We start from the raw sequence: 21,121 nt of genomic DNA, 5'->3' as shown, positions 1-21,121 counted from the left end.
TGTTGTTGTTGGTGGTGATGGTGGTGGTGGTGGTAGTGTTGGTGGTAGTGATGGCAGTGGTGGTAATGGTGGTGTTGGTGTTGGTGGTGATCTGGTGTTGGTGGTGGTGGTGCTGGTGCTGGTGGTGTTGGTGGTGGTACTGGTGTTGGTGTTGGTGGTGGTGGTGATGGCCATGGTGGTGACGGTTGTGGTGGTGATGGCAGTAGTGGTGATGGTGGTGTTGGTAATGATGGTGGTGGTGGTGATGGTGGTGGTGGTGGTATTTGTGGTGTTGGTAGTGATGATGGTGATGGCAGTGGTGGTGATGGTGGTGCTGGTAGTAATGGTGGTGGTGGTGAAGGTGGTGGTGGTGAAGGTGGTGGTGATGGTGTTGACAGCGATGGTGGTGACAGTTGTGATGGTGATAGTGATGTTGCAACTACTGCCAATTCCTCTCAGTGAAGATGACGAGGAAAAACTTCCTCTTGTAAAAAGTAATATACTTCTTTTATCTTGATAGTTCCTGAGTATTCTTGATCTCTTTTGAGTAGACATTATTCTTGCTTTTGCAGAATGTCTTTATTCACCTTCCAGGGATAAATGTCACACTCCTGCAGATCGAAAATACACCACGTATTTCCTCATTCTTTTTCCTTTTCTATGATACACTCTTCATCTTAGCCCTCTCTTGAATCTGGTTTTGGTTTCCTCTATCCTTCGGGAACTCAGCAGATCTTCCAACATCCCCTCTGGTTACGTGTGGCATGGAGAGTGACCACCTTTGGGGAGAAAACACTTCTGTGGAACATATGCCCTGTAGATCCACACACTGATGTCTTTACTTCGTGAGCAACCAGACCAGCCAGGATCCTGCGTGCTCCCCCTGGAGAGGTTCGTGTGCTCACCTGCTTCCCATTATTCACTCTTCTTCGCCCCCCTCTGCCTTTGGACTTGGAGAATTATGGTGGAGACATTTAGCAGCCTCTCCTCAAGGACACGCTCACATACAGGATTCCCACACGCAGCCAAGGAAGTCTCCCACCTCTTCGAGGTCCCTGATGCACGCAGAAATGCATAATGCAGCACAAGCCACGAGAAACAACACACCCAGGGATCATATTCTCTCTTCGGCGTGCTTTCCAGATTAAATCTCCAAGTCGGCAGCATCCCTCACTTTATATTTAGAGAGCATTTTACACACTATGATGTATGTTAGTCTGCCTCCTGGATACTAATATATCTGCTTTCCATAAAGCTGGGGAAACAGAGCCCCAGCAAGGCTGCGTATCTGTTGTGCTTCACACAGAGGGTTGGCAGCTGCTGGCTCCAGCCTGCCTCTCTCTACGGCCTGACACGTGGTCTGCTGGTCTCTGGGCACCTCTGCAGCATCCATCACAGGGCCGTGGTCCTGCACCCCAGCACTCCCAGCCTTGCTGTCATTCTTCACGATGCTTTCAAGGAATTATAAAAGACAGCAGCATGTGTGCTCAGCCACCTTGAGATGGAAACCTGCTCAGACCAGCGAACTGTTCATGAACGTCACCGGGGACACTGAAGGAAGTGCTCTCTGCATAGTCTGTGAGCAGATCCGATTAGGTCTAGGGGAAGGAAGGGCGAGGGAGGGAGCCTTCCCATCGTCTTTCTCCCCAGCACACGGCACCAGCAATCTCTCATGGAACCCCTAGGGGCTGAGGCCTGCTGATTCGGTGGTTTCGTGCTCACCCCCGCAGGGGGACGAAGCCCCGTCATGCTGACTCTGTCGTTGCCCGCACCCACACGGTGATGCCGCACAGGAGGCTAATGGGTTTTCATTGATTCTGCTGGGGAGGCCAGGGGGAGCGTCATGTAACGTAAGAACACCGGAGCCTAGCGTGGCTTACCGTAGACCCTGGGGCCAGGCCCGGGTGTGTGTGGGCACCTGCCATCAGCAGCCTGACAAGGGCGTGTGGGAACCGTGATTCAGACATCTTACCGCTAGACATACTTGGGTGGGATGGATGCTCCACACATTTGAATGAGTGTTCCGAGGTACACTCTTGAACCTCAGTTTCCCCCCAGACCTATGGTTTGGGGACGAGACACAACATTTGCTCTGGTGTGGCCGATGTTCCTCATCTCGAACGGTGGTTCTCAGTCTTAGGAGCAGCAAGCACCTTGCCCAGGAAGCTTATTAAGGCTGCGGATTTCTGGGTTCCCTTCTTAGAAGCCCGAAGCGGGCCTAAAAATCTGCATGCTTACTAGTCACGCAGTGAAGCTGATGCAGTGGTCCCCTGGACACTCCCTAAGAGACACTAGCACAGCCCTGGTGGTTCGCTCCCGTATTTCTCCCCTTAAAGACGTGTCTGTGTATACTTTTTAGTAGAGTTTGTGAAAATTGAGAACCACTGGTAGCTTCATCAGCCCTGTTAAGGTACCCCCGGGGAATGTGGGTCCAGAGGAGGGAGGAGATCAGGAGCCCGGCTCATCCCAGAAGAGCCCCACCCAAGTGGCCAAACATGATACAGGCTGTCATGGTTTAGCATCAGCAGCCTGTTTTCCCTGCATTTCTGCTTAAGGAAGCTTGTGAGTCCGGGCAGGGTGCCAACTGGGTCACGCTTCAGGAGTCCTCCAGGGTGGAAACCTCCCCCACTTCCCTCCGGGACCGCAGGAGCCGGTGACGGAGCCGGGACAGGGAGCCCTAGGATTCACGGCCGGCGGACAGGGAGGTGCCCCGGGGGAGGACTCACGGCTCGGTCCGCGGATCTTGATGGGCCTACTGCTGGTCATGGACTGGGAGCATGTCTGACACACGCATTCCTTCCCGCTGAAGGTCACCTTGTCTCCAATGGGGAAAGGCTTCCTGCAAGGGACATGAAAGAGAAATTCAACCCCTCTCCTCTGGAGGGATTCCACGTCTATTGGTGAGCTGACAGCGCATGGGCTCACAGCTCGGTACCGCACACAGCCTGCCTTACGTTATACCAGGTAAATTCAAGGGCTGTTCGCAGCACCAGGCTGACTGAACCGCTCAGTTGGGGCCAGGACCGGAACAGGAGGCCCACTGGGGCCATTTACATGACTTTAACACTGGGCAAATCATGACACTTAGTTGAGCTTACACTTCTCATCTGCAAACGAACTGGCTAACAATTCCTCCTCGAGTTGTCCCTTCTTCCTGGAAGGACTTTTTCCACCCCAACCTCACCTATCCCCCTATGTCAAGAAGAAGCCATCCAACTCCTCGATTCACCCAGATCTCTTCCTTTCACTACCCGGGAGGTTGAGAAGCACCCAGATGCCCTCTTCCTCTCCTCCGCGTTTGTGCTGTTTGGGTTCAAGGGTTCAAAGGTCTCCAACTTGTACACGTCCTGCCTCCCTAACCAAATATAAACTGTGCACAGAGTCCCTGGCAGCATTAACCCCATTGTTCAGCTGCGCTTGCGCACAGAGTCTGGGACACAGGCTCTGGGCACAGCCCCGGACACAGGCTTCCAGTGGCTCCACCGCTCTCGCGTGAGCAACGTGGGACAAGGGAAGGAGCGCCGGGGTGACGTGGGGGAGCTGCGTTCTCATCTTGGCCCAGGCACTGACTTGTGGCAAAGGACGAGGCACTATATCCGTATGGGGCCCGACAGAAACTTCACTTTATACCATATGGACCCTACTGTGCTAACCTCCAATGGGGCTGGGAGTCTGGGCCCCAGAGCCCAGGTTTTAAGACACGGACGACTGAATGAATGAATTCCACTGGGTGATTTTATTTGCTTATACGCTGTGTCATTAGTCTCAGCTGGGAACTCTAGCTGGTAACCAACAGGTAGTTATTTCATGAGGAGAATAATTAATCTATAAATTCCCTTCCTGATTAAAAAATGCATATATTTCTTCCAAACCCTGTTTCTACTTATGACTTAATCAGAGCAGTCCATTAAATTTTAATGTATTTGTGGGCAGGGCTGAGGTTTCCTTTAGGTTTCTCATCTCCTTAATGTGGTGCTTGGCATACAATGGACCCTTAATGTACATCTGCTAAGTTAACAAGTGATTGGGGATTCAGGGCATGGGGGCGGGGGGGAGGTTTCCATCATCTACCAGGTAGCCTGAGAGGCTAGGTGCTTATTATACGATGATGACAAGGATAGCAAAAGGAGACCCAATTATGTCCTGAGCTGTGGTCTCTGCAAGCACCAACTCATTTATATCTTCAGGAAAACCCACTGAGGTTGGGGTGGTTTTGAGGCCCATTTTACTGATGAAGAAGCTGAGGCTCACAGAGGTCGGATCACTTTCCAGGGTCACAGAGGAAGGCTACAAACGGGTATCTCTGAACCACATGTGGCTGAAGGTGTGGGAGCTGGCCCAGGTGCCTGGTTTCCAAAATGGGTTGTGGAGAGGCCAGGGTAGTCAGCGGCTCCTTTGAGGACTTCTGATGGGAAGTGGGAGGCTGAGTGTGGAGGCCTGGATCCTTACTCTTGTCTTGACCGCCGGACATCTAGTGTTTTGTATTAGATCATATTTGACAGATTGGATTCAGCTGCTAAAAGGTTTGCAAACTAGGGGCACCTGGGTGGCTCAGTCGGTTGAGCGTCCGACCTCGGCTCAGGTCATGATCTCACGGTCCATGAGTTCGAGCCCCGCATCGGGCTCTGTGCTGACAGCTCGGAGCCCGGAGCCTGCTTCAGATTCTGTGTCTCCCTCTCTCTCTGCCCCTCCCCTGCTCATGCTCTGTCTCTCTCTGTCTCAAAAATAAATAAGCATTAAAAAAAAAACTGAAAAAAAAGGGGGTTTGCAAACCACTGGCCTGTCAGATCGTTCTACCCGTGAGATCTTAAAAATCCGAGTGTTCGGCATACAGCCCTGGGAGCCCCAGAACTGCCAGGGCGCTCGGGCAGAGGGTCCTGCCCTCTGCTGGCCACCTGCTCACCTGCACAAGCTGCACACGAAGCACTTGGGGTGGTAGGTGCGGCCCAGGGCAGAGATGACCTCCCCGGTGATGAAGTCCCGGCAGCTGTCGCAGCGGGTGCCGTAGAGTTGCTGGTAGTCCTGAGTGCAGATGTACTCTTGGTTCTTGAAGAAGAAGCCCGACTGGGCCAGGCCGCAGCCACACACTGGGGGCAATAAACAGAGAGACAAGGGCAGGCTGAGTCCAGGAAGGTCTGCAAGCGTGAGGTTCTCACTGGGGACAAGGCTGGTGTCTGACGTGGTCATGTGGCCAGAAAATGGTGGCAGGTTGGACCTCACGGGGCTAGCGTTTCTGAAAGTATATCCCGAAGACCACTTGCGTCAGAATCGGGAGCCCGGCCGGCTCCTTTAGGTGCAGACGCCTGGGCCTGAATCGGGCTCGCTGGGGCTAAGGTCCAGGAGTTTGAGTGTTAGCATACTTCCCAGCTGCTTCTGATGCGCCCTGACTGAGACCACTGATGGACAGCCCTCTCAATACATGGATGAAAGTTTAGGGCTGCCGTGGCTCACGCAATGCCATACCGGTGGTATTATGAATTTGAGAAGAATCATTCAGTTAAAGTTCCTCTGGGCGCTTTCTACGGGCTGGAGTCTGTGCTAGGTGTAGACAACTTAGAATGGCAATGGGACGGATGATTTGAAGTTTATAACCTGCTCTCACCACACACATAACGAGTTGGTGTGTTCCCCGGGCAGGAATGATAAAACACGATCCCCGAACTGTACTAATGAGCTACTAATGTATGCCAAGAGACGACCTTATGGAACACACGTCACGGGCGATAGGCCATGGGCTGGTGCAGGCAGCAAGTGCTGTTAGTGGGGAGGAAAAGGGAGCAATGTCATTGGGGAGGGATCATGGTAGGCTTCTTGGAGGAGGCGGCAGCTGGGCTGAACTCTGAAGGCAGGATGAGCCACAGCACATAAGTAGAAGTTGCAAGTGATATTCATGTGGTGGTGGGGTGGGGGTTGGGGTAGTGTTTTTAGGGAACGGAGAATAGTAATAAAGGAAAATATTGACGGTTAGAGGAGGGCCTGAGTCTAGCTTAAGAAGTTTAGGCTTTGTGGGATATTGAGAAGCCACGGATAGTTTTTTAAAAACATTAAAAAAATTATTTTGAAACTCTCCACCATATACAAAAGACGAGAGAAGGTTATAATGATGTCCCATCACCTATTTGCAAAAGTGACCAATTGCACTGATAGCTTTTGAATAGACAGGCAATATGATTTCATAAGGTCTTGTGGGATTTCCTTGCGGACAATATGAAGATGTGTAGGACCGATAATAGATAGAGCAGGTGGATATAATTATAGGTGCTCGAACGACTCAACCCATGTGGGACTCCCTTCCCCCGAGGGACTTAGAAACGTGGGAAATGAGATTTCCCCCTGAGGGTTGAGTTATGAAATCAACACCTAATGAGAAGAGCAGAAAGAGGCAAAGCCTCTTCCAGGACATCGAATGGCTCTCAGGGCCACCAGAACTGCCGAGTGTATTGATCCAGCTATAAAGCAAGGGTGGCCAGCCAGGAAGGGGCTGGCCAGCAATCAAAGGAAGGCCATTAGGGAGTCCATTCGCACCCTACGACCACCCCCCTTGCTCTGAGTGTTCAGAGTGATCGTCTGAGAGTTTGGCTTTCTATGCAGTTGGCCTTTGGGAGAGACGCAGCTGGTCAGGGGAATGAGAACTAGTACAACGGAGAATCGCCGCTCTTGTTTCCATTAATAAACAGGCACTCTGATTTTATACATAGGTTTCCTGTGGACTTGGTTACCACGAATGAGCTTTCTCAAGCACGGTCAGCGGTGTGGAAACCAAGGAGACGGAATTCTGAGCCTGTAATCGTGAGGACCTGGCCTGGTCTGGGTGATACTACCCCAGCAAACACGACCTCCTCGTTAACAGGGGAAGTTGCATTGCAAGAGAAGCCAGGTTAAAGATAGGAGGGACTTCCGGGCGCGTGGCAGAACTATTTCGCAAGTGTTTGTTCACCTTGCAGGCTTCCAGGGCCAGGATGAGTGAGGAGGAGGACAGCCCCAGATGTCCCAGCATTAGGGCGACAGAGCAGCACAGCGGGAGATGTAGTTGGTCTGGGAGCTGGACCATCTGGGCTCTGGTTTTGTCACCGCCACTAACTCTGTGGGTGACCATGAACTTGGTCTCTGTTCACATGGATGCAAAATGAAGAAGCCGGATTAAAAAGGGACCCGAGCTTTTCTTCTGACACTGACTGACAGGCTGTGAGTCTAGAAGGAGAACTTCCTCAAGGGCTTACCAGGTGCCAAAACATTTTAAACTCAGTGAGAGGTAGAGCCTCTGGAGACCACGCCTGCAGAGAGGCTGGAGGGAGTGGTGGGGGTTGGTGGGGGGAGGGTTCACCTGCCACCGGGGCTTGGTGAAAATTCAGCACATCAAACAATGCCTTGAGGGCAGGCGAGGCCAGAGTACAGGCCGTTCTGGGGTGTGCAGGTGGTGGATCAATTGACTTCATGGCTGTGGAATTAGTTAGTTCATGGCCTAGGACCTCATGGGAATCAGTTCCTGTTTTTTCCTTCTTTTCTCTCCTTTGTTTCCCCAGCCAGCTCCACCCTCACAGCCACCTCTCCCAGTGGACAAAACCAGGAGGCCATCAGAAAACTTGGAACAATCAGTTCCTCTATTTCCCCCAAGGAGCTGAAGGAGGAAGTTTTTGGTAGAAAGGACATAAAGGTTGATAAGGATCTCAGGGGGGTTCCTGGAAATCCAGTGGGGAACGCGGGGACGGAAGACAAGTTGGACAGCACCGACAGATGCATCTGAGGTTGAACAGAGCCCAACATTCAAATGACAAGAAAGGCCTTGGAGAGGGTCTGCAGTATGGAACTGATGTGCAATGAACACACCTGGGGCAGTCGTTATTCTGTGAATCAAAAAAATCAAAAAGTCTACTATTTAAAAAAAAAAAAAAGCAGATCATTTGGTTTGACAGTGGGACAGGATATGAAAACTTGGCACTGCTTTGAGAAAATCCGGAACGAACGTCCACTATAAATATAATGCCTAGAAAGAGGCCTGGCATACAGTCACAGCACGTTTGTACTGCTCTGTGGGTCACTGGACCTTCGTCCGTATTTCTGTTCTACCGCTCAGGAGCTGTGTGCCTTTGAAAAAGTTACCCCACCTCTCTGGGTTCCGTTGCTTCATTTGTGAAATGAAGGGGCTATGCGGTAACTGAGAACACACCCCAGATCCGAGAGCCCAGGATTCTGTCATATGATTCCACTGATTTTCAACTTGTCAAATGAGACTGAGTTTTACGGAATTTCAAAACCAAAGTGTTATTAGCAGGGCCACCGAGGGCTATCTATTTAACATTTAAATATTTAAATTGTGAAATATATTATATATACAGAAGACAGTCAATATCCACGTACAGTTTATTTTTTTAATTATTATTATTTTGCTAGTGTTTATTTTTGACAGAGAGAGAGAGAGAGAGACAGAGAATGAGAGGGGGAGGGGCAGAGAGAGAGGGAGACACAGAATGCAAAGCAGGCTCCAGGCTCCAACCTGTCATCACAGAGCCCGACACTGGGCTCGAACTCGCGGACCGCGAGATCATGACCTAAGCCCAAGTCGGACGCTCAACCGACTGAGCCGCCCAGGCGCCCCAACGTACGGTGTAAAGGAGAAGAATAAAATACACTCCCAGGTAGCCGCTACCACGTTATGAAATAGAACACTACCAGTGCGTTGGAAGACCGTTTGCACCTCCTGGAAGCATCCCCTTCCCATGTGGTCCCTAATTTGTGCGTTTGTCCTCCCCTTGCTTTTCTTTCCACTTTTACCACCTCTGATGTATCCACAAATAACGCGTTATTTAGTTCTGCCTTTTTGGAACTTTATATTGATGGAACCATACGGCGTTTATTCTTCTGTACTTGCGTCATACTTGGAGGATTATGTTTTTGAGATTCATCCACATCCACGCACGTAACTGCAGTTTTCATTCTCACGGCTGTGCTGTATCCCATTGTCCACATCATAATTGATCTACTTTACTGTTGAAGGACAGTTGAGCTCCTTGCAGTTTTGTTTTGTTTTGAAATGTTGCTTTGAAAATTCCTGTATTTGCAAGGTGATGCCTTACTGTTTTCCAAAGAGTTTTTCCCATTTACATTCCCACCAGCAGTTTCCACTGATGGATATCGTCACTGAAAGCTGATAATGGGTAGTCAACATGGTAGCTACAAAATGACATCTTATTGTGATTTTAAATTTCCTCTCCCTGATTATTAACCAAACTGGGAATCTTATGATTTTTTAAAAAATTTTATGTATTTATTTAGAGAGAGAGAGAATAATGACAGGGGGAGGGGCAGAGAGGGAGGGGAGAGAGAGAAAATCCGGAGCAGGCTCCTCCCTGTCAGCACAGAGTCCGATGCAGGGCTCGAACTCATGAACCGTGAGGTTATGACCTGAGCTGAAATCAAGGGTCAGACGCTTGACTGACTGAGTCACCCAGGTGCCCCAAGAATCTTATTACATGTTTCTGGGCCATCTGTGTTTTCAAGGTTCATCCACGTAGGAGTATGTATCAGTATTTCATTCCTTCGTATTGTTGAATGATATTGCACTACGTTTTATTTACCCATTCATTGGTTGCTGGATATTTGAATTGTTTCCAATTTTTGACTTTGTGAATAATACTGCTATGAACTTTCATGCACAAGTCTTTGTGTGGGCATATATTTCTCTCTAGCATATATCTTCTGAATTTGACCTTGTTAAGTCATATGGTAACTCTACATTAAACCCCTAGAGAAACCGCAAGACTTTTCCACAGCAGCGACACATTTTGCATTCCCACCAGCAATGGATGAGGGTTCTGATTTCTCCGCATTCTTGCTAACGCTTGTATTATCTGTCTTTTTGAATATGGCCATCCTAGTGGGTGTGATGTGTGTCTCCTTGTGCTTTGATGTGCATTTCTCAGATGACTAATGACATTGAGCATTTTCCCATGAGTTTATTGGACGTTTATAGAACTTCTTTGGAGAAACCTGTATTCGGATCCTTCGCCCATCTTGAACTTAGATTATTTGTCTTTTTCTTGGTAAGTTGTAAGAATCCCTTATATAGTTTAGATACAAGTCCTTTACCAGATGTAAGATTCACAAATTTCCTCTCCCACTTAGCGGGCTAACTTTTTACATGGTTGATGGTATATTTTGAAGCACAAAAGTGTTTAATTTTGATGACCTCTAACTGATCCATTTTGATGACATCGAACTCATCATCACAGCCAAGAAGTCTTTGCCTAACTCAGGGTTGCAAAGACTTACTCTTTTATTTTCTCCTAAGGGTTTTATAGTCTTAGCTCTTACCTATAGGTTTTTGACTTATTTAGGCTAATTTTTGGGTATGGTGTGAGGAGGGGGGGTCTATCTTCATTTTTTTTTTTTTTTGCATATGTGTATCTTGTTTTCCTACCATCATTTGTTGCAGACTGTTCTTTCCCTATAGAATTTTCCTGATAGCCTTGTTGAAAATCAATTGACCTTAAATCTAATGGCTTATTTCTGCTCTCTCAGTTCTATTGATCTATATGTCTATCCATGTGCTAATACCACAATGTCTTGTTTTTTGTTGCTTTGTAGTAAGTTTTACAAGTGGGAAGTTTGAGTCATCCAGCTTTGTTCTTCTTTTTTAGGCTTGCTTTGGCTATTCTACATCCCCTACGGTTCCATATTAATTTTACAATCAGCTTGTCAATTTCTTTAAAGAAGCCAGCTGGGATTTCTATGGGGACTGCATTTGTTATGAATTGAATAGTGTCCTCCCCCAAATTTATCTGTTGAAGCCCTAACTCCCAGTGGGTAGCGGGTATTGATGAGATAATTAGGTTTAGGTGAGATCATGAGGGTGGGACCCTCATTATGAGATTAGTGTTGTTATTAGAAGAGACACCAGCAAGCTTTCCTTCTCTTTTTCCGACATGTGAGGACACAGTAAGAAGATGGCTGTCTGCAGTCCGAGAAGGGAGCTCTGACCACAACCCAAAATGTTGGCACCTTGATATTGGACTTCCAGCCTCTGGAAGTGTGAGACAACAAACTTGTGTTGGTTAAGCCACTCAATCTATGGTATTTCGTTGGGGATAAATACTAAGTAAGCTAAGATAGCATCAAATCTATAGATCAATCTGAAGAACACTGACATCTTAACAATATCAAGACCTAAGATCCATGAACACGAGATTTCATTTATTTAGATCTTTTAAAATATTTTGTAACTGTCAGAGTATAAATTTTGTACTTTTGTTAAATTTATTCCTACATATTTTATTTTTGATACGATTGTCACTGGCCTTGCTTTCTCAATTTCATTTTCAGACTGTCCATTGCAAGTGTATAGACAAAGAATTGATTTTGGTATACTGATCTTTCACCCTGCAACCTTGCTGAACTTATTTATTTCCAATAGTTTTTTTGGTGCATATATTAAGATCATGCCACGTGCATAGAGAAATAATCTTACCTTTTCTTTTTCAATCTGGATGTCTTTCATTTCACTTTCTTGTATAACTGACCCAATATGAACCTACAGTACAATGCTGAATGGCAGTAGTGAGAGCAAACATCCTGTTCCTACTTTTGATTTTACAGGCAGGCAAGCAGTCTTTCACCATTAAGTATGACGTTGGTTATGGGTTTGCCTTTGTTCTTGAAAGATACTTTGGCTGAATACCTAATTCTACATTTACAGTTATTTCTTTCAGTACAGACAGGTATTATTTCACTGTTCTCTGGTTTCCTTGTTGCTAACACGCCAGCTGTCAGTCTGCTTACCCTTCATGTTCAGATGATCTATTTCTTCTCTTGGATGTTTTTAAGATCGTCTTCTGCCTTTGGTAATCTGCAGTTCATTCTGATGATGTAAGTATTTTCTATTTTTCTAGCGGGATTTCTTAAGTTTCTGGATCCAAGGATTTGTATCTTTGAACAGTTCCAGAAACTTCAGAGCTGTCATGTCTCCAAATACTGTCTTCCCACTCATGTGTTCTGTTACATACCTCTAGAGCTGTGATTGGATGTATGTCAAACCTCTTCACTATTTTCTCCGTGTATGAACTTCTCTTTTATTTTTACTACCTTCTTATATTTCTGGGCTATATGGATATACCTTTTTCTTGGCTAAATCTTACAGCTTATTAAATTCTCTCCAGCAACACCTAACCTGCTATATAATCCATACATTGACTTTCTAATTTCAAATATTACATATTTTTACTTTGAAGTTTTGTGTCTTTTTTAAAATCTGTTGTGCTATTGGTTACAATGTGTTGTTTCTTGCTCATTTTTTATGGCCCTTCTCCCCTACTTAAATGTATTTGAATCTAGTCAATATAATGTCAGAAAATACCAATTTATGAAGTCATTAAGGTCCTGATTCTTCTTTACATTGCTTTTGCTGGTAGTTGTGCCATTATGATTGGAATGAGTTACTCATTTTGCTAATAATGTTATCTGAGGGAGTTTTTTGAGGTCTGGAGTAAAGTTGAGTTCCTCCAAAGAGGACTATCATTTGCTTCTGCCATTTACCAAATGTAGGATCACTTTCTTTTAAATTCTGGGGGTGCCTGGGTGGCTCAGTCGGTTGAGCCTTTGACTTCAGCTCAGGTCATGATCTTGCTGTTCCTGAGTTCAAGCTCCGCATCAGGCTCTGTGCTGACAGCTCGGAGCCTGGAGCCAGTTTCAGATTCTGTGTCTTCCTCTCTCTCTCTCTCTCTCTTTCTCTCTGCCCTTCCCATGCGTGTCTCTCTCAAAAACAAACATTAAAAAAATTAAAAGAGAATTTAACTGACGTTACACTTTTTAAAAATTTATGCCAAATATATAGCATGAATATAGAATTCATGTTAAAGGTGGATTATGGGCAGACATTTTGATAAAAGCTTTATTCTCTACCCAGTGCCAAAGTTGGTACAGACAAGTTTTGTTGCTGTCTCCTTCTCCACTTTATTTCTCCTCCATCCATACAATGAGAGTAAGATTTTCATAGGGGAAAATCTCAGCTTTACTCAGAGGTCTCCTGTTAGATTTCTACTCAGACCAGGCTCTAACCTCTACCTTGTCCATGATCCGTATAGCCATCAAGGCAAGAGCTCAAGGTCTCCAAGGTTTAGGGGATTAAATATGGCTTTGGAAGTCACACCAGGACCTCTGCTTTTATTTTTGTTTTTCACCTCCACAGGTTCCTTCCTTTCATGTCAGCACAGTAGGGCACGGTAAAAGAGTTGTAAGAAAAATTCATAGAGATTTTAACTTTTTCAAATGAGGCCATTCAGGGTAACTAGTCTCTATAACTGGTTACTGCTGGAAACAAAAATCCTCTCATTTGTTTCACTTCTAAGCAAGCTGACATTGAAAACAGTCAGAAAAGTAAATCTATTTTTTTCTTTAAAATCTCCATGAAAGCCGATTCCATAACCGCCCTGTGGTGGATTGTCAAAATGGCCAAATTCTTCCTTTCTCTGCCTTCATGCTCTTGACATCTGCAAATCCTCCCACAAAAGGCAAAGCTTATCTCGCTACAATCTTGAATCTGGGTTGGCCATTTGGCTCGTTTTGGCCAATGGGACATTAGCAAGCAGGACGCATGCCGAGGCTCAAACGGGTCTCGCTTATTGAAGCTTGCTCTCCTGTCCTTGGAACTCTGAGATCACCATGCAGAGGAGTCCAGGCCAGGCTGCTGGAGGACGAGAAGCCATAGGCAGGCACCCAGCTCAACAGCCTGGCAACCACTGCCAGCTGACCCACCGATATCATGAGGCGAGCGGAGATACGGAGGGCCAGCGCAGACTGGAAGAACGGCCCCGCCAACCCAGCGAATCACGAGCTAAATAAAAAATTATTTTACACTGGTAAATTTTGGTGTAAGCAAAAGGTAACTAATATACTTGCTTAAGAATACAATTGCACCGTGCTACCTCAAACCTCCCGAGAACAATTTTATTGTCTGCACCCTCTGTCCTGTCCTGCCTCGGTTTCTAGGGGATGTAACAACGGTCACTCACCAAGACACTTTTGCAGGTCAGCTTGCACTAAAGGGACTTGCCAATTCACACTATAGAATTTAAACCATGTCAATTAAAATATACTCCATGTATGCTTCCGTACAAAAAATTAGGGCATGGGAGTATGTTTATTCGCTGAGTTTATTTGCTCAGTGCGGTGTGTAGTTAGATCCTGAGGAAGAGATCCAGAGTTTTTCTCGACGGCAGGGGAAGTCAATCTCAGACACATGAGACTGAGGTTAGAAGCAGTTACTAAAACGAAAAGATCCGAGGTTTCGTTTGGCCTCAAAGTCAGTCTATGTCAATGGTGTGAAGTGGCTCCTCAGGAGGTCAATTCGACATCAGTCAGATTCACAGAAATGTTGCCCTTGCTGTAGCTGGTGGACCTTGAGAGCCTTGGTCTGTTCTGGGCGCTATGTTTTCAGAATGATACTGATAAACCGGAATGGACCAAGGAGGAAGACTCCACGATGATGATACAAGTTGGAATTTAAGGGTCCATAGGATCAATTTAAGGATCTATAATCAGGCACGGGGAGCCCTAGCTGCTACCAGCATGTGAATAGCAGTCACGGTTGTAAGGCAAACACGAAGCGCTCATCGGACTTCATAAGGGCAGATCTAGAACCAACAGGTGCCACGTTAACTCTTTGGGGCCGAACATTTTATAACCCACAGGGCTGTCCAACCTCAGATTGGCTGCGCTGTGGAACAGGAAGCCTGGATGAGGGGTTCAAGAAGTGGAGGCTGGGGAGGCATCTGTCAGGGATGATGGGGAAGGGAGTGTTGCCCTGCTTGGGCCAGATGCTCTCTGGGCTCTGTCAGCAGAGTTTCTCTTCCTTCCTCCTGCTGGTTATCCTGCTTCTTTAGGAACTGATGGCTCCTAAGGGTTCAGAGGTAACCCAACATCCGTCTGCCCCCAAACTACAGACCTTAGTGAAGTCATAATGGACCTTCTCCTCTGTTAAACTTAACCTTTGAGGATTGCCACATTGTTACAGAACAGGTGCTCGACTCAGCGCCATGCTGACTTTCAGCCAGGACTGCTTACTCTTTCATTCACTCTCAGATTGATTTATAGGCACAAGACAGGATTCTTTCCAGATCTGTAAGTTAAGCTTGCAGGATTGCCTTTTTCCTTCCGGGTCAGCGCTACCACTCTGAGGTCACCAGCTTCCCTCTCTCCCCAGCGTCCCGACTCTTCTGTCTCCTCTTCACTCCACGCTGCCTATGGGAGAGTTCTCATAACAGGCGCAAGGAAAGTCTCTTTGGGCCCGTATAGGTATCTCAGCAGCCTGTGTTCGCTCTGCCCGCCCCTGTGGCATGTCCTGGGGGTGACACCAGGGCCTGCAATCTGACAAGGGGGTTGGGAGTCTGGGTCTCCTACCTTGACAGGTGAAGCATCTGATGTGGAAGTGGTTATTGTGGACACGAACCACTTCCCCTTTGCAGGTGTCTCCACATCGGTAGCACTGGATGACATTGGAGCTGCCTCGGGGATTGTAAGGATTCTGCTGATAAGGAACTGTAGAAAGAAACAAAGAGATCACCATCCAGAAGGCCCTTGCTCTTTAAAAACTCTGCTAGAAGACACTGTCCTAATCCTAACTGGGAGAAAAAGCAGAAAGGGAAGTAATTAGCTGAGTACCTTCAATACATCATCAGGGCTGCACCTGCCAAGCTCGGGCATCATGAGAAGGTGAGTGGCATTGAGACGTGAGTCCATAAATCTCCTTAAGCAGGCAGAGACTTAAGAGTGAGCATAACCTTTCCTCGCAATAATAGTGGCCAAATTCGTGGAAAAAAAAAAAAAGTAAAAGAGGAAGTAGAGGGGCGCCTGGGTGGCGCAGTCGGTTAAGCGTCCGACTTCAGCCAGGTCACGATCTCGCGGTCCGTGAGTTCGAGCCCCGCGTCGGGCTCTGGGCTGATGGCTCAGAGCCTGGAGCCTGTTTCCGATTCTGTGTCTCCGTCTCTCTCTCTGCCCCTCCCCTGTTCATGCTCTGTCTCTCTCTGTCCCAAAAATAAATAAACGTTGAAAAAAAAAATTAAAAAAAAAAAAAAAAAAGGAAGTAGAGTACTTCAAGAAATACCATTTCTTTGACGATTTCTGGATCAAAACCAGGCCCCGAACTTCTCAAAGAGAATTTGGGTCCTGCAATTGACACGGGTCTCAAAGAAATGGGTGACTGACCCTGCCTCCAATCGGCCTTTGAGTTAAGCAAGTGACACCCTCTCACTGGGCCTCTTGTTTTGACATCTGTGAAATGAGGGTAGCCAGTGGTAGCACAGACTTTGTGTAACAAAGAGGCATAAAGGGGAGGCACTGTAGTTTGGAAGGAGGTTGATGAGGGGACGCCTCTTACGGCGGCCTTTAAGAGCAGTTTCCGTAACATTGAGAAAACATCAGAAGTATCTAATGAAGAAAAGGGATCTGGCAGAGAGGACTAAGGAACTGAAGTCCCTGGAGGCTGGGCATTTAACAATACTGCAGAGCTCTGCTAGCCTCTGGGTCTATTGTTCTCTTGCTCAGACGTTCTCATGGCCACTTTTCTAGATCTCCCGTCCCTGAGATATACTTTGCTTCACCACTCTAAAATCTGGTCATCTGATTAGAATAATTTTGTTTGTTTGTTTATTCTAAGCACCTGCTTCATTCAGGCTTGGAAGGGATATTGACAGCTCTCTGGTCCACTCATTATGTATACGCTGTTGACATAGCTTTGCCAATGAGGAGTCAAATCTCTCTTGTAGAAAGCCCCTAGGGGGACTGGGAGAGAATTCCTCGATTCTCAAACTTGAAGCAACAGTCTAAACTCTTTTGCTCATATCCTATTAGGAGGAGGCTCACTCTCGTCCTGGCTATGAAGATGACCACCTGATTGGAGGGGAATGGATGTCTATCATTGAGACATATCGATTTATTGCCTACAATTTGAACAAGCGTATCATAAGTCACGCAAACCTTGCACTGAAAAGGGACTTAGAGATCACTTGATTCAGGGCTTCCTGACCTAGGGCCGTAGTTGTTAATGGCTATTGGCTGAAATTTGAATCTTTTATTCTAGGCACACGAAGGGTGGCCCGTGCTGTCTTGCTTGGCAATGAAATGTGAATGGGAAGTGTGTGTGTCACTTTCAACTGGAAGCCCTATGAGCCAGTTGGTGCCTTTTCCATAGCCCAGCAACCAGTGAAACCCCAGATGGTGTGCAGGATGCATCAGCTTGGGTTCCTGACTGGGGAGTCATGGAGCAGAGCTCCAAGGCTAACCCAGGATGAACATCTATTGTGAGCAAGGAGGAATTTTGTTGTCATTGCCTTGTTACTGCAGCATACCCTGACGGAGGCCCCTGGGGTCTAGTATTTCTAATTAAATATAAAATTTGGCGTTAGGTACATTATCCCACAGCTTTCTCCAGATTCTCAAAGATGATCTTTGTAACTGATCTCATCTGCTTCCTCCTTTTGAAGATAAGAAACAGGAAAGTGGGACTTTCAATTATCGTTCACTTACAGGTACCCTGAACTCCCGGTGCACCTTAGGGCAAAAAGCTGGTTGCTGAGCCCTGAAAGTGTTGCCTCGGACAGGTTTGCCATCTGAGGCAGGAGAATATCCTTTTCCCAATCTTTTTCTCGAGTTCATGCTCCTTATCCAAATTGTTTCCCGTCTTAAACTTAAGACAAAAGTTAAGTGAGTTAGTTAACTAAATCATTAATTAACTCATTAAACCGGTTAATACATGTAAAGCATTTCAAAAAGCACATGAAGCGCTCCACAAATGTTCACCGGTACCATGATCATCACATCCTCCCCACAGCTCAGAGCAATCCTTTCCCACCCCCAGAATGTCCATATGCATTCATCCTGTTTCCTTTTCTTCTTTCTCTGATTCTTGTTCACCATCCCTGGAAAATATCCCACTCTCCCCTCTCCCACCAATCTGTGGGGGAAAAAAGCCACGTAGATTCTATTTACTTGAGCACTGAAGTGATCCACCATTGTTGAGGGAAACAAATCTATGAGTCTGAAAATCAAGTAAGTACCAACAGGATCATCATCACCAATAGGGATGAGAGGTCTCAAAAGTATCCCAAAGTCCCTCCAGATGCTCTGTACTGATTTTCATCTACCTCTTCTAATTTAACCTGCCTTCCTGCTCAAGAACCAACTTCCAAGATCAATTAGATTTTCCCCGATTTGATTTTCTAGGGAAATTTATTTGTGATCATGGTCGTCAGTCAAAACTCAGTCTTTGAACCACTCAGATAAAAAGGCGTAAAATCAGAGTGAGGGGACGGATTGAGAAAATGGGTTTTCTGGGGGGGGGTGGGCAGAGTTACTGATGGGCTCCCCCCACCCTAACCCTGCTGCTTCCCTCAGGATGAGGGTGCCGCTTTGGTGAGGCTGACAGGCTGGAAACCTACAAATGTCTGATGTTTGTAAATAATCCCATAAATAGAAATGCAGGCATCACGGGTATGAGTTCTTCCAGATTGCTGATGTAAATAAACTGTGATTATAAAAGGGCAGCGGTGTAGCAAGATTTGATCTTCGAGATGTGTGAAGATCTTTCCTTATCTAGATAGTGCCAACAGGAACTCTAGGGGTCAAGGAGGCTATGCTAACATATGCCATATCTGCTCCTGCCCGGAAAGCATCCTCGGGTGATTACATCCACAACGTAATCTAACCTGATTCTGTACACGTAGGTGTGTATGGAGGGGTCATTTCTTCCCACCAATCTACACCCCTCCAAAAAAAAAAAAAAAAACCACATTAAAATTTTATTGTTGATTTTCTGCTGGGTATCATTTCCACTAATTTTCATCTCAGAAAGTACTACAAAATCAGTCATGTGACTTAAAACATTTGTCTTATGGGCAAATGTCCCTTGAATTCCAAATTGACTTTTACCTGAATTTTTGAACTGCCTATCCCTGGGAGCAACATTTTACAGCGACCATGAGCCTCAAAGGACATTAACTCTGCTCACTGGTGGAATAATCCATGAAGTTACCGGTTTAGACATATGGATCATGTGATTTGTTTCTCAAATGCGTGCAGGGAATCTCTGGCTTCTGTTTAATGTTATTTGGCCAATAAAGGGCACCTAGGAGAAGCATTCTCCCTTCCTAGTCCGTAAGCAGTGTTGTCCAGTAGATTTCTGGGTATGGAACTGTTCATCGTCCAATGTAATAACTACTAGCCATATGTGGCTGTTGGGCACTTGAAATGTGGCTACCATGACGGAGGTATTGAATTTTTAATTTTATTTCTTTTTAATTAATACAAATTTACATTTAAATAGCCACATGTGGCTAGCGGCACCATTATTGGACATTACAGCTTTATAGATCCACAAACGGACACCAGGCAATGAGGATGGGGTGGGGGAGGGGGGTCGGAAAGAAATTAAATCTAGTTGAATCTTATTTATATAAAAATAACACGTACCAATTAGTTCAGGAATACCGCCTCAGACTTAAATGATTCCTTTTCACCCTTGAAGAGTTTTAAAGTTGTACTTAAAAGCAGTTTGCAACAGGAGCCAATGACACACACACATTCACCCATCCTAAATTTGATCTGGAAACAAAATCTTCTGAGCAATGAAATAAATACTTTTTTTTTAAAGTCACAATGTTTTAGGCACCGCGAGACTGAACAATCTTAATTTTTCCAAGAACAAGGGCAAAAAAAGTCAACTGGCAAAAGGCTGTCAGAGTGATTTTTTAAGACAGAAAATCAGCTGGTCAATGCCTTCGAGATGAAAATTGAAGGTTCTGAAAAATGAAGTCGTCTTTCACATCCATAGCAAATCTTTAAGCGCGATGGGGAAATACAACTTAATTCCGCGATGAAGTTTGCACGTGAAGCTCTCCCCAAATGTGACAAAGATAATTTAAAAGTGTTGGAGCACAACAGCACCTCAGGAGGGGAGGGGCGGCCGGCCTCCTGGCAAGTTTAAAGGAGACAGTGAGTTGAACTGAGCAGGAAACAAGCTGAGCATCCAATTAGTTCATCAGGCTTTCCCTCCCTCCCTCTGGCCATCCTTTTTTTTTTTTTTTTTTTAATCTTAGGTGCTTCTCTCTCATAGATAGTGTGTGGATGGCCTGGGTTCCAATTCCCTCCCTGTTCTTACCTGGTTCTACCATCTTGGACAAATCCTCCCTCTGCAATCAATGAGGGGCTTGGACAAAATGATCTGCAAGATTCCCTCCAATTAAAAGCTGGGTCTGGCTCAGTGTGTCCTTTTCTGTGCTTCCTTCTCCCTCCCCCCCCACCTCCACCCCCCTTCTCTCCCTGAACTGGTCTTGACTTTTAAACTAGACCGCGCTGTCTGTCATTAGATGAGTCTCTTTCAAAAGCAGATGATGGCGTGATTGCCCTCTCCCAAACACCGCGACCTAAGTTATGTTCTCCTTACTGATGCGGTACCTGCACAATTTGCCTTCCTCCCCTGAGGGTTGCCTGACCTTGTAGATAACAACGTTCCTACATTTTAATTGAGTCGTCTTTAAAATAGTCTTTAAAAGGCAGGAGCACCTATGCTATCTTGGGGCATAATGAAAAGAGCGACGAAACTGACTTGGAGACAGTACAACTGTGAATCACTGGCTGGAAGTGTAATAAAAACAGTGGAGCTTCTGGGTGAATGGTGCAACATCGAGCAGGGAATCAACCGGTTCAGAAATGAGCTTGCAACCGCCCTGGGCCCAGGAAAATAACCGATGGCAGGAGCTGTCACACGTCTGCTCCCCACAGCCTCATTAGGGCCCACAGTACCCGGGGTGTGTTCACAGGTATTTCCTAAATACGGAGGAGGAGCTCTGACTGTGGATCCAGGCATTTCACGGGTAGAAAGCAGTTGCCTGAAAGCTTAGGGTGGGGTCTGTATAGAAGAGTATCTGACACTTTACAACAGGATCCTTGAATTTGATTTGGGGGTTGAATCAGGGCCTGCAGCCCTGATCCCGTTTCCTGGGGTAAGGCCACAGAGACGTAGGATCCTTGCATTGAGGCACAGAGGTTAAGGGTGTGGACGCTGGAGTCAGGAAGGCTGAGTTCCTATTCTAGCCCTGCTGCCTGCGGGCTGTGTGACCTTGAACAAGTTAAGGGCGTGACACCTGTCTCAGTTTGC

General features: G+C 46.3%; 1 protein-coding gene across 7 annotated transcripts in view; it reads right to left on the bottom strand.

The window, feature by feature from the left end:
- The window catches only part of ABLIM3 (actin binding LIM protein family member 3), a 108,749-nt gene that overhangs the window by 54,924 nt on the left and 32,704 nt on the right, over positions 1-21,121 (bottom strand). For all 7 annotated transcript variants that reach the window (XM_040497206.1, XM_040497219.1, XM_040497227.1 and 4 more), the window contains exons 3-5: positions 15,370-15,507; positions 4,883-5,066; positions 2,706-2,818 (exon numbers count right to left, since the gene is read on the bottom strand). In XM_040497206.1, coding sequence (XP_040353140.1) covers positions 2,706-2,818; positions 4,883-5,066; positions 15,370-15,507 — 435 coding nt within the window. The remainder of the gene's footprint in view (positions 1-2,705; positions 2,819-4,882; positions 5,067-15,369; positions 15,508-21,121) is intronic.

Source organism: Herpailurus yagouaroundi, unplaced genomic scaffold, assembly GCF_014898765.1.
Source record: "Herpailurus yagouaroundi ecotype Mexico unplaced genomic scaffold, PumYag 29, whole genome shotgun sequence".
NCBI classification, from domain to species: Eukaryota; Metazoa; Chordata; class Mammalia; order Carnivora; family Felidae; genus Herpailurus; species Herpailurus yagouaroundi.
This window is presented reverse-complemented; position numbering and strand designations above follow the sequence as displayed.